This window comes from Bufo gargarizans, chromosome 7 (genome assembly GCF_014858855.1).
Source record: "Bufo gargarizans isolate SCDJY-AF-19 chromosome 7, ASM1485885v1, whole genome shotgun sequence".
Lineage (NCBI taxonomy): Eukaryota > Metazoa > Chordata > Amphibia > Anura > Bufonidae > Bufo > Bufo gargarizans.
Genome location: NC_058086.1, coordinates 153240206 through 153254594, shown reverse-complemented (window position 1 = coordinate 153254594; position 14389 = coordinate 153240206). Strand labels below are relative to the sequence as shown.

The window sequence follows — 14389 nt, the reverse complement described above, 5'->3', positions numbered from 1 at the left end:
CAAAAATTCTTTAAATATATAAATGCTAAAAAACCAGGGTCCGAGCAGGTAGGATCCCTAAATAATGGTAAAGGGGGTGTAGTCACTGAAGATAAGGAAAAGGTAGAGTTACTAAATAGGTTTTTTAGCTCTGTATATACAAAAGAAGATAAAGGAGCTGATATCTGTGGTGCTGGGGCTGTTAGTACATCCGGTAATATATTCAATTGGCTAACTGTAGATATGGTCCAAGATAAGTTAAATAAGGTAAATGTGAACAAGGCCCCGGGTCCAGATGGATTACACCCAAGAGTTCTTAAAGAGCTCAGTTCAGTCACTGCTATGCCCCTGTTTATAATTTTTTTAGATTCTCTAGGTACTGGTATAGTGCCAAGTGATTGGCGCAAGGCAAATGTGGTGGTCATATTCAAAAAAGGATCTAGGTCCTTCACAGGTAATTATAGATCAGTTAGTTTAACTTCTATTGTAGGCAAAATGTTTGAAGGACTCTTAACCTCTTAAGGACACATGACGTACCGGTACGTCATGATGTCCTGGTACTTAAGGACACATGACGTACTGGTACGTCATGTGTTGTTCTGATCACTGCCGCCCGGGCTAGGCACCTAGGCTAAATGCGGTTTGATGCGCTTTTTGCAGTTTCTGATCCCTGCGGTCCCTGACCGCGGGGATCAGAAACTTTATAATGCCCAAAATATATATGTTTCACCCCCCCCCCCGCACCCCTGAATGATTTTATGGCGGCGGGAGGTGCAAGAGGCGGGCGGTGCGGCAGGCGGGATCGTGATCCCCCGCCCGCCCCCCCTTGAATAATTGTTGGTGGTTAGTGGGTATACCCAGTCCTTACCCTTCCCCGTCTGCGAAGTTGTGGCAGACGGGGAAGGTTCCCATGGCAACAGGATGTCCATGGTGCTGAACAGATCTGTGCTGAAGGCATAGATCTGTTCAGACAAAGTGTAAGTAAAATACAGTACAATACCCTATATAGTGTATTGTACTGTATTATACAGACATCAGACCCACTGGATCTTCAAGAACCAAGTGGGTCTGGGTAAAAAAAAAAAAGTGAAAAAAAAGTAAAAACACATTTATCACTGATTAAAAAAATAAAATTCCCTACACATGTTTGGTATCGCCGCGTCCATAACGACCTGATCTATAAAATGGTCATGTTACTTTACCCGAACGGTGAACGCCATAAAAAAAAAAAAACTATGATGAAATTGAAATTTTGCCCACCTTACTTCTCAGAAAAAGGTAATAAAAGTGATCAAAAAAGTCGCATGTACGCCAAAATTGTAACAATCAAACCATCATCTCATCCTGCAAAAATCATACCCTACCCAAGATAATCGCCCCAAAACTAAATAATCTATGGCTCTTAGACTATGGAAACACTAAAACATGATTTTTTTTGTTTCAAAAATGAAATCATTGTGTAAAACTTACATAAATTTAAAAAAGTATACATATTAGGTATCGCCGCATCCGTATCGACCAGCTCTATAAAAATATCACATGATCTAACCCCTCAGGTGACCACCGTAAAAAAATAAAAATAAAAACAGTGTAAAAAAAGCCATTTTTTGTCATCTTACGTCACAAAAAGTGTAATAGCAAGCAATCAAACCGTCATCTCATCCCGCAAAAAATGAGACCCTACCCAAGATAATCGCCCAAAAACTGAAAAAACTATGGCTCTTAGACTATGGAGACACTAAAACATTTTTTTTTGTTTTCAAAATGAAATCATTGTGTAAAACTTACATAAATAAAAAAAAAGTATACATATTAGGTATCGCTGCGTCCGTGACAACCTGCTCTATAAAATTACCACATGATCTAACCTGTCAGATGAATGTGGTAAAAATCATATGTACCCTAAACTAGTACCAACAAAACTGCCACCCTATCCCGTAGTGTCTAAAATGGGGTCACTTTTTTGGAGTTTCTACTCTAGGGGTGCATCAGAGGGGCTTCAAATGGGACATTGTGTCAAAAAAAACAGTCCAGCAAAATCTGCCTTCCAAAAACCGTATGGCATTCCTTTCCTTCTGCGCCCTGCCGTGTGCCCGTACAGCAGTTTACGACCACATATGGGGTGTTTCTGTAAACTACAGAATCAGGGCCATAAATTTTGAGTTTTGTTTGGCTGTTAACCCTTGGTTTGTAACTGGAAAAAAAATATTAAAATGGAAAATCTGCCCAAAAAGTGAAATTTTAAAATTGTATCTCTATTTTCCATTAAATCTTGTGCAACACCTAAAGGGTTAACAAAGTTTGTAAAATCATTTTTGAATATCTTGAGGGGTGTAGTTTCTTAGATGGGGTCACTTTTATGGAGTTTCTACTCTAGCGGTGCATCAGGGGGGTGTGGGTATCCGCTCTGGTAGGCAGTGGTAGCGAGTGCAGTATAGAGGCAACACAGAATGGTCTTGGTGAAAAACACGATGCTTTGTTTATTCACACGGTGCATATTTGTGAAAGACGGTGCAGTTCATAGGGAGGGTGGTCACACACAACAGCAAAATAATAGTTCAAACACAGCAAGTCCCTGCTGCAGGCTACTTGAGGCCTGTTTCAGTCACATAAAGCAAAGTCTATTTAAAGCCAGGAGTAATGTCACCTTTTTCTCCTTGGTGAAGTAAGTCCATGGGTCTTGCTTCTAGCCACAGGACACGGATCCCTCCTGGTTTCAGCTGCAGGATCCTGCACAGTCCTCCACGGGCCTCAGCACACAGCCCAGCTCACCTCCACTTCTCACTCTCACAGCCAGAGAACACCGAAGCTTCACATTGCACACCACACCCTTGTTGCTGGTCAGGTTTTAACCCTTCCCTGCAAAACCTGGCCTGGACCGTGGGGAGACAGGCACCCGCCCGCATATCTGCCTGCTCCCAATAAGAGCCGGCCCGGATCCGCTGTGTTAACAGCATAACCGCTGCAAAATGCACTTTTCTGGCTCTTACTCCACCGGGGCCAGGACCCCCGGTGGCACGTACCTTCCGTCTACTACCACCCCAGGTACTCTCCTACATATCCCCCCCCTTTGTTCAACCCTGAAGGGTTGCACACCCTGTTCAATCCTGAGGGGTTGGACACATGTACAACAGTGTACCCGGGACAGGGCATCGGCATTCCCCTGTAAGCGGCCTGCCCTGTGTTCGACACTGAACTTAAAATTCTGGAGGGACAAGAACCATCTGGTGACCCGGGCACTCCCCTCCTTGGCCCGGCTCATCCACTGGAGAGGGGAATGGTCGGTCACCAGACGGAACCTTCTCCCTAACAGATAGTACCTAAGGGACTCGAGGGCCCACTTAATGGCCAGGCATTCCCTCTCTACCACACTGTACCTGGTTTCCGCTGGGGTGAGTTTGCGACTCAGGAAGACAACAGGGTGTTCCTCCCCACTGATTTCCTGAGAGAGTACTGCCCCTAGGCCCACTCCAGAGGCGTCCGTCTGAACGACAAATTCCCGTGTGAAGTCGGGTGTCACCAAAACCGGGGACCCACACAGAGCCGACTTCAAACGGGAGAATGCCTCCTCCGCCTGCTCATCCCAGCGGACCATCACCGTCTTCCTCCCCTTTAAAAGTCTTGTCAATGGGGCCGCTACTGTGGCAAAGTTGGAGATAAAGCGCATGTAATATCCTATCATCCCTAGGAACGAACGTACTTGCTTGGTGGTAAGAGGTCTGGGCCAGCTCTTGATCGCCTCAATCTTGTCTACCTGGGGTTTGACAACTCCCCGCCCAATCACGTATCCCAGGTACCGGACCTCCTCGAACCCGAGCGAACACTTTTTTGGGTTGGCCGTCAGTCCAGCTTTTCTAAGTGAATCGACTACGGCCTGTACCTTGGGCAGGTGACTCTCCCAGTCCTGGCTAAACACGATGATGTCGTCCAGATATGCCGAAGCATATGGACGATGGGGCCGTAGGATGACGTCCATCAATCGCTGGAAGGTGGCTGGAGCGCCATGTAGGCCAAAGGGCAAAACTTGGTACTGAAATAACCCCTCGGGGGTGACAAAGGCAGTCTTCTCCTTTGCCGCCTCCGTGAGAGGCACCTGCCAATATCCTTTTGTGAGGTTGAGGACCGAGAAATAGCGAGCTTTCCCTAGCCGTTCTATGAGCTCGTCTACCCGGGGCATGGGGTAGGCATCGAATTTCGACACTTCGTTGAGCTTTCTAAAGTCATTGCAGAAGCGCAGAGTACCGTCAGGTTTTGGGATGAGGACTATGGGGCTGGCCCACTCGCTCCTTGACTCCTCAATCACCCCTAACCTCAACATGGACCTTACTTCTTCTGAAATGGCCTGTTGCCGGGCCTCCGGTACACGATACGGCTTTAACCGTACCCTGACGTGGGGCTCGGTGACGATGTCATGTCGGACTACCGAAGTTCGACCAGGAAGCTCAGAGAATACGTCCCTATTTCGACTCACCAACTCTTTGGCTTCCTGAGCTTGTTTAGTCGACAGACTACCCGCTATCTTTACCGCGGAGGTGCCCTCCGGGACCTCGGGTGGAGCTGGGATCTTCCCCGCAGACAAGACAGTGCTTGGGCTGTCCCCAATGAGACACTCCCTATCTCTCCATGATTTCAGTAAATTTACATGATATACCTGTTCTGGCTTCCGCCGGCCTGGCTGGGATATCTTGTAATTCACTGACCCTACCTTCTCTTTCACCTCGTAGGGACCTTGCCACCGTGCCAAAAACTTACTGTCAATGGTGGGGACTAGCACCAGTACCCGGTCACCCAGGTTAAATGTCCGGACCTGGGCACTCCGGTTGTATACCCGGCTCTGTGCCAGTTGGGCGGCTTCCATGTGTTCCCGGACGATTGGTAGGACTGTCTCTATACGGTCCTGCATCTTTTCTATATGCTCTATAATACTCTTGTGGGGGGTGGGCTGTTGCTCCCACGCCTCTTTAGCGATGTCCAGCAACCCTCTTGGCCGTCGACCGTATAATAGCTCGAAGGGCGAGAATCCCGTAGATGCCTGGGGCACTTCTCGCACTGCAAACAATACGTACGGCAGCAACAGGTCCCAATCCTTTCCATCTTTGGCTACGGTTCTTTTAAGCATAGTTTTTAGGGTTTTGTTAAAGCGTTCCACTAGTCCGTCGGTCTGAGGATGGTATACGGACGTGTGCAACCGTTTAACCCCTAAAAGCTTGCAGAGCTCCCTCGTCACCTTAGACATGAAGGGCGTCCCCTGGTCGGTCAGGATCTCTTTTGGAATCCCCACCCTTGCGAACATACCCATGAGTTCTTTAGCTATGAGCTTAGCAGAAGTATGACGTAGTGGGATCGCTTCAGGATATCTGGTGGCATAGTCTAAGACCACCAAGATATGCTGGTGCCCTCTGGCCGACTTGTTTATGGGGCCTACCAGATCCATCCCTATTCTTTCGAAGGGGACCTCGATGATGGGCATGGGTACTAGGGGACTGCGATAGTGGGGCTGGGGGCTCGTCATCTGACACACTGGACAGGATTGGCAAAACCTTTTGACCTCCTCATAAACCCCGGGCCAATAGAACCTTTGCAGAATCCGCTCTTGGGTTTTTTTTACGCCCAAATGTCCTCCCAGCGCGTGGGAGTGGGCCATGTCCAGTACCACACGGCGGTATGGCTGGGGTACCACCAGCTGCTCCACTACCTCGTGCTGCACTTTGTCCACCCTATACAGCAGGTCCTGGTTAAAAGCCAGATGGGGAAACACCGAGTCGGCCCCTGGGTGCTGAGCCACCCCATTTACCACTGTCACCCCTTCCCTCGCCCGTAATAATGTCGGATCCTGGAGCTGGGCGGTCCCGAACGTGTCACGGGATACCTCCAGGTCCGGGATGGACGGGGTTTCCACGGATTCGCCTGCCAACCCCTCTAGGGGAAACCTATCGGGATGACACTCTACAGGTGATGTGGTGACCCCTACAGCTGGTATCCCTGCATCGGGATCCTCGGGCACTGGGCCCGATTGTCGTCTGTCCCTAAGGGAAGGCATATTGCTCTTCCATAGAGTCCAGAACAAAGGAAAATCCCTTCCCAGTATGGCGGCATAAGGGATTTGGCGTCCCACTCCGACGACATGCTGCACCTCTTTGCCCAACACGGACATGGTAACCCTGGCAGTGGGGTACTCCCGGCGGTCCCCATGGATACAGACAATGGACAGGGTTTGCTTCTCTGGGAGTGTCTCAGACACTAAAGACTCATGCACTAGGGTCACCAGGCTCCCAGAGTCCAGCAAAGCATTAATCGGATGCCCATCGACCAAGACTTGGCCGTGGCAGTGCCAACATTGAATCCCCGTGGTCCCTCCCCGGTCTCTCTTCCCTGGAGTAGGACTAGCCTTCCCCCCCCCTTTGTGGTTGGGTCCCTTTTTCCGGATCCCTAGCCTGAGAGGGAGCCCGACGGGATTCCTGCGCCTGCGTTGAGTCCCGCACCAAGTCCTGGGTTGCCACATACCTCTCGACAAGGCTTACTAACTGATCCAGGTTGCCGGGGTCTCCCTGACCAACCCAGCGCTGTATGGCCCTTGGCAGTGTGCGCACCAAACGATCGACCACCACCCGTTCCACCATCTGCGAGGGGCTCAATGTCTCAGGCTGCAGCCATTTTCTTACCAGGTGTAACAGGTCATAGGCCTGGGACCGAGCAGGCCGGGACTCGGAGAAGGCCCACCGGTAGACTCGATGTGCACGCACATAGGTATTAACCCCAAGACGAGCCAACACCTCCCCCTTCAGCCTCTTATAGCTTTTGGCTTCCTCCTGACTGAGGTCGAAGTAGGCCTTTTGTGCGTCTCCCACTAAAAATGGCGCCACTACTTCGGCCCACTGTTCTGCCGGTAACCTTTCCTGTTCCGCAGTGCGTTCGAAGACCATCAGGAACGCCTCGATATCCTCTTCGGGGCCCATCTTTCTTAATGCTGAGCGCACCTTATCCCGGGCAGCAGGTAGGACTGTGGTCCCCCCCGGGACGGCTTGTTGTTGTAACACACGCATGGACTCCTGCATAGTCGCCAGTTGCTGGGCCACTAGACTATTCAACTGCCGCTGGTCTCTCAGGGCTTCCTCATGTCTCAGAGTAGCCTCCTCATTACTTTGCACCAAGTGTCTAATGGCCTCCTCCATCTTATCTGGAGCCACAAAACTTGCCGGCTTAATATATGACATACAGTCCAAACAACACAATTTCCAGCCTCACTGCCGTTTGCCCGCTGAAGCCACCAATTGTGGGGATCCGCTCTGGTAGGCAGTGGTAGCGAGTGCAGTATAGAGGCAACACAGAATGGTCTTGGTGAAAAACACGATGCTTTGTTTATTCACACGGTGCATATTTGTGAAAGACGGTGCAGTTCATAGGGAGGGTGGTCACACACAACAGCAAAATAATAGTTCAAACACAGCAAGTCCCTGCTGCAGGCTACTTGAGGCCTGTTTCAGTCACATAAAGCAAAGTCTATTTAAAGCCAGGAGTAATGTCACCTTTTTCTCCTTGGTGAAGTAAGTCCATGGGTCTTGCTTCTAGCCACAGGACACGGATCCCTACTGGTTTCAGCTGCAGGATCCTGCACAGTCCTCCACGGGCCTCAGCACACAGCCCAGCTCACCTCCACTTCTCACTCTCACAGCCAGAGAACACCGAAGCTTCACATTGCACACCACACCCTTGTTGCTGGTCAGGTTTTAACCCTTCCCTGCAAAACCTGGCCTGGACCGTGGGGAGACAGGCACCCGCCCGCATATCTGCCTGCTCCCAATAAGAGCCGGCCCGGATCCGCTGTGTTAACAGCATAACCGCTGCAAAATGCACTTTTCTGGCTCTTACTCCACCGGGGCCAGGACCCCCGATGGCACGTACCTTCCGTCTACTACCACCCCAGGTACTCTCCTACAGGGGCTTCAAATGGGATAAGGTGTAAATAAACCAGTCCAGCAAAATTTGTCTTCCAAAAACCAAACGGCGCACTTTTCACTCTACGCCCCACTGTGTGGCCGTACAGTAGTTTACGGCCACATATGGGGTGTTTCTGTAAACGGCAGAGTCAGGGCAATAAAGATACAGTCTTGTTTGGCTGTTAACCCTTGCTTTGTTAGTGTGAAAAAATGGGTTAAAATGGAAAATTTGGCAAAAAAAATGAAATTCTCAAATTTCATCCCCATTTTCCAATAACTCTTGTGCAACCCCTAAAGGGTTAACGAAGTTTTTAAAATCAGTTTTAAATACCTTAAAGGGATTCTGTCACCTCCCCTCAGCCAAAAAACGATTTAAAAGCAGCCATGCAGCACAGCTTACCTGGATTAGGCTGTGCTCTTTTATCTTGAAATCCGTCCAGCAGTTACTTCAAAAAACGACTTTGATCAATAAGGAAATGCGTCCTGAAGGTGCCCAGAGGGGCGTTTTTTTCTTCTTAGTGAGCCCAGTACCGCCCCTCTTACAGTGCCCAGCCCGCCTTCCTTGTACTTTCTAACCGCCGCCCCCAGCCTGCCACAGCCTCCCCTCCCTCTCCTTTATTTTTTGTTATTTACAACATTCATCTTACAGGTTAGATCATGAGGTATTTTTATAGACCAGGTTGTCACGGATGCGGTGACACCTAATATGTATACTTTTTTTTTATTTATGTAAGTTTTACACAGTGATTTCATTTTTTAAACAAAAAAAATCATGTTTTAGTGTTTCCAAAGTCTGAGAGCCATAGTTTTTTCAGTTTTTGGGTGATTATCTTGGGTAGGGTATGATTTTTGCGGGATGAGATGACGGTTTGATTGCACTATTTTGGGTCTGTGTATGACTTTTTGATCACTTGCTATTACACTTTTTGTGATGTAAGGTGACAAAAAATTGCTTTTTTTACACCGTTTTTATTTTTATTTTTTTACGGTATTCATCTGAGGGGTTAGGTCATGTGATATTTTTATAGAGCAAGTTATTATGGACCCGGCGATACCTAATATATATACTTTTTTTATTTATGTAAATTTTAAACAATGATTTCATTTTTGAAACAAAAAAAATCATGTTTTAGTGTTTCCATAGTCTGAGAGCCATAGTTTTTTCAGTTTTTGGGTGATTATCTTAGGAAGGGAATAATTTTTGCGGGATAAGATGACGGTTTGATTGGCACTATTTTAGGGTGCATATGACTTTTTGATCGATTGCTATTACACTTTTGTGATGTAAGGTGACAAAATATGGTTTATTTAGCACAGTTTTTATTTTTTATCTTTTACAGTGTTCACCTGAGGAGTTAGGTCATGTGATATTTTTATAGAGTCGGTCGATACGGACGCGACGATACCTAATATGTATAAAAAAAATTATTTATCTAAGTTTTACACAATAACAGCTTTTTTAAAACAAAAAAAAATATGTTTTAGTGTCTCCATATTCTGAGCCATAGTTTTAAAATTTTTGGGTTGATTGTCTCAGGTAGGGGCTCATTTTTTGCGGGAGGAGGTGATGGTTAGATTGGTATTATTTTGGTGGGCAAACGCCTTTTTGATGGTTTGCTGTTGTACTTTTTGTGATGTAAGGTGACCAAAAAATTGTTTATTTAGCACATTTTTTTTTTTACTTTTTACGGTGTTTATCTGAGGGGTTAGGTCATGTGATATGTTTATAGAGCTGGTCGATACGGACGCGGCGATACCTAATATTTTTTACCATTTTTTTTTTTACTTTATTTGGGGAAAATGACATTTTTGTTTATTTTTACTTGAAACTTTGAATTTTTTGGGGTGAAAACGTTATTTTTTGAACTTTTTTTTCACTTTATTTTTTGTCCCACTTTGGGACTTCAAATTTTGGGGGTCTAATCCTTTACAATGCATTCCAATACTTCTGTATTGGAATGCATTGGCTGTATGAGTAATACAGTGAGTATTACTCATACAGCTTCCAGCTCGTGAGATCCAGGGGGCTGGATCTCACAGGCTAGTCACAGGAAGGCAGCGCCGATGCCTTAGGAAGGCATCGTGCTGCCTTCCATGCCATCGGGTCCCCCCTACAGACCCACGGGGACCCGATGGCACCACCGCACCATAAAAAGCCGCAAACCGCAGGTCTGAATTGACCTGCGGTTTGCGGCGATCGCCGACACGAGGGGGGTCACAGGACCTTCCGCGCATTTAGCCAAGGTGCCTGCTCAATGATTTGTTCCGATCACCGCCCGCCGTGCGGCGGTGATCAGAAATACACAGGGCGTACAGGTACGCCCTGTGTCCTTAAGTACCGGGACATCAGGGCATACCTGTACGCCCTGTGTCCGGAAGAGGTTAAGGGGGCCTTCACAAGTTGTGGAATTTTCTGCAAAAAAATCTGCAGGTGCGGTTTTTGTTGCAGATTATATTGCAGGTTTTATGTGTGAATAATGGGGCACCGGCATTTTAGACGTAGGTCAAAATAAAGGCTCTGCTCTGGCAGTGGATCCGCCGAAGTTAAGAAGAGACGTAGGCCGAGCTGTCTTACATTTAGACCATTTTCTATACCTGAAACAGGTATAGAAAATGATGACTGAGACCTGCCGGCCCACAATTTTAGATCTGGCGTGAGCGGGACAAAGTCAGAAATAGTGGCGCAACAGTTTTATGCGCCTGAAATACGCCTAATTTAGGAATATTTCTGCTTAGTAAATGACCCCCAATGTTGCTGATTTCTGTGCATGTTACATCTCCATTGAAATGAATGGAGATATTTAGCTACAGGCGATCAGCAACAAAACCTTACATCCATTCTGTCACGCTGTGGAATATTAATTCTGCAGCGTAACAGATCACAGGTATTGGCGCTTTTCATCCCCATAAGTGAACATGGGGAATGTCTTTATGGTGCAGATTTTGTTGCGGAAAATTCCACAACATTTGAAGCCACCCTGCAACACAAATAATCAAACTGAAAGTAGAGGAGAACATTTAGTAAAACTGTTGCACTTGTGAGACAGGAAGACCATGCACAATATTCACTGTTCACTGCTTTTGTATATAGAAGTTTTATTGTCCTGATGAAGGGGGCCGTTCGCCCCTGAAACGCATTGACAGCACTTTGAATAAAGATTACCTTCACTGGTACCATCCTGGTCCTCTGCATCAGCGCCGTTTGGAAAGGTCTGAACTTGCTCTCATCCGCATTTTTCTTCATCCCACAAATCGTAACCAACGAAAAAGGGCATAGACCTTGGCAGCAGATGCAGATTTCCCTGCTCGCTGGACAGGATCAATCCAGCAAAGCGACTTATAGGTGTTGTGACTCATCACAACCCCAATTGGTAAGCAGAATCTGTGTATTTCCACTATAAGTAGCCCTACGGTTCTACACACTAAGCGCTGTCTTTTCAGGCCCCTGAGAATGGACACCCCCTCCAAGGTGCCAGCTGAAGAGAATCTAACAGGGCAATTGGAGCAATGAATGGGATGAGATCTGGAACCATGTGAGGTACAGGACTGGTTCTAGCTTTCTTTGAAAGAGATTCTCATGTCCTATAATAAGTATGATTTTCACTAATTACATTAATTATTAGATGGATAGATAGATAGATAGATAGATAGATAGATAGATAGATAGATAATAGATTAGAAAGATAAATAGATAATAGATAGATAGATAACGGATATATAATAAGATAGAAAAATATTCTACAAAGATCGACTATATTAAGAGAGAATTAAACGGTATCATAAAGAGTATAATAATGGCATTATAAAGTGTACATATTTGATACTTACATTATCCAGGCTTTGCATATACATAATGGAACTCTTAACATTTGGAAATTGGCGTGTATTTGGCAGAAATTGACACTCAGCATTATAGCGTGTTATATTATTACTTGTGCAGCTTGCCGGCCCCTTAGAAGTCATTGTTTTGTTCACCAAGATACCAGTTATTTGACTTGAGCACCTACAGTAAAATAAATGTAATTGCACAATTAATGTAAGTTCCCATAAAATGCCTTCTACAAAAACACTAAAGGTAAGTGTTGGATTCCTCTGCAGCTCCATCGCAGGGGAAAGCATTACACGGTTTCTGTTTTGTGAGCTGTCTGTGTAATGAATAGATGTGCCTGGTCCTCCAGAGTGTGAGACGCTCTTTATTAATTAAGGTTCTGAACACAAAAATCCCAGGGATCAGGACTTTTTTGTAAATCTCAGAGCCTTTAGACTCTGTGAAGGAAAGATTTGTATCCTCTGCACAACGAAAAAGGGCATAGACCTTGGCAGCAGATGCAGATTTCCCCGCTCACTGGCTGCACTTACCCCTCCGTCATGCCTCCAATGTCACAGAACATGCAGCTGAACAGGAAGACTCCAGAACACATCTGGTCAGAATTCGGGAAGAAGAGCCCACCGTCGGTCAAACCACAGCAGAAAGGGGCGGCAGTGGAGGCACCATGGAGGGGTAAGTACAGTGGATCTTTCCTCCACAGGGATTTTCAGAAAAGAAGAAGAACACCTTTAAGGATGTCCATGGCCAGGATCTGCATGCGGATTAATGGTAATTTCTGGGCTCCACCTGACTTGTCATATAAAATAATACTTAAAACTTGTCAGTATGAAACAATACTGTAGATCGTTGCGGTTTCACCACAGGCAACTGAACATTTGCAAATTCCGCAGAATTCAGCTCACGTGGGGACATACCCTGAGGCTGCATTCAGATGACATAATATGTAACAGATCCCCATGATAGTGGTAATTTGGGTCGTAAGACGTGGGGTCGGGGTGGGATTTGCAGCTGTAAGGCCTCTTTCACACGAGCAGGTTTTTCATCCAGGTTTGAATTGAATGCATTGAACTTGCACTGAACCCTGACCCATTCCTTTCTATGGATCTGTGTACATGAGCGTTGTTTTCCACGCATCATCTCTGTGTTACATGAAAATCGCAGCATGTGTTTAAGGCCTCATGCACACGACCGTTGTGTGTTTTGCGGTCCACAAATTGCAGAGCCGCAAAACACGGATGGCGGATTTGCAGAACGGCGCGGACAGCCGTTAATATAACTGCCTATTCTTGTCCGCAAAATGGACAAGAATTGCGAACCACGGAATGGAGCAACGGATGTGGAAAGCACACGGAGTGCTGTCTGCATCTTTTGCGGCCCCATTGAAGTGAATGGGACCGCATCCAAGCAGCAAATACTGTGGCTCGGATGCGGACCAAAACAACGGTCGTGTGCATTGGGCCACATTCTGTGTTTTTCACGCAGCCCTGGTGAATAGGCTGCATGAGGTGATTGAGGTGAATAGGACTTCCCTGACTTCCCTGAAAAACGCATTTCAGTCCGGATGCAAACCATTTTTCACTGATGGTTGCTAGGAGATGTAGATTGTTATTCTTCCGTTTTTTCTCACTCTTGCGAAAAACACATCAAAGCGGATTGCACCCGTGTGGAAAAAACTGAACCACTGAATGCAGAACTTGAGTTCAAAACCATCAGTTTTTTCCTGAACAGATCCAGCCACAATCCAAATCGTTCATGTGAAAGGGGACTTAGTCAAAGGCAAGACTGGATAGTGTCCTTTGCTGATTTTGTGAATCCATAGCAATCACCCTGAAGCAACAGCACACTTTGCATTTGACTTTCCATTGCTATCAAAATCCGTCGTGAAAATCTGCAAAGTTTCTGTATCAAAATGCACATTTTGGATTAAAAATCCACAGCATGCTCTTAGTTTTTCTATTTAAGCTAATTTTCTCTATGTGTGGATTGATTTTGGAAAAGCATAATGCTGCCAGTGTTATCCAATACATTCCAGAACTGTAAGGGTTACATAGCACCATAAATCAATATAATGTTATGTGACCCCGTCAGTGCTGGGAGGTCAGGCTGGGAGCTGCGCTGTGGACTCACAGCGTGACACACGCTCATCTGCAAGGGGCCTTACACTTCTCCACAACTTGATGCCTGGCCTGTCTGGTATGTTCCTTGGTTTTAATGATGCTGTTTGATCACTAATGTTCACTAACAAACTTCTGAGGTCTTCAACAGCTGTAGTTAAATAATAAATTACACACAGGTGGACTCTGTTTACTAATTATGTGACTTCTGAAGGCAATTGGACACACTGGATTTTAGTTAGGGGTATCAGAGTACAGGGGGTTGAATCCAAATGCACGCCACACTGCACAGGTTTTTAATTATTAAAAATGTTGAAAACCATGTATCAGTCTCTCTTTACTTCGGACATACCGTTACTTGCTAGTTTGTGTTGATCTATCAAAATAAAATCCCAATAAAATACATTTAATGCCTCATGCAAATGGCCGTTGTGCAACCGTTCCGTGCATTGGGGACCAAAACTTGAATGGGTCGGTGATTTGTCCGCACCGCAAACAAAATAGAACATGTTCTATTTTTTGCGGTGCGG

At 46.2% G+C, this 14389-nt stretch overlaps 1 protein-coding gene across 1 annotated transcript in view; it reads right to left on the bottom strand.

Moving 5' to 3' along the window:
• The window catches only part of LOC122943630 (calcium-activated chloride channel regulator 4A-like), a 307666-nt gene that overhangs the window by 251670 nt on the left and 41607 nt on the right, over window positions 1-14389 (bottom strand). The window contains exon 6 of the mRNA XM_044301515.1: window positions 11745-11919. Within this exon, the coding sequence (XP_044157450.1) occupies window positions 11745-11919 (175 nt within the window). The remainder of the gene's footprint in view (window positions 1-11744; window positions 11920-14389) is intronic.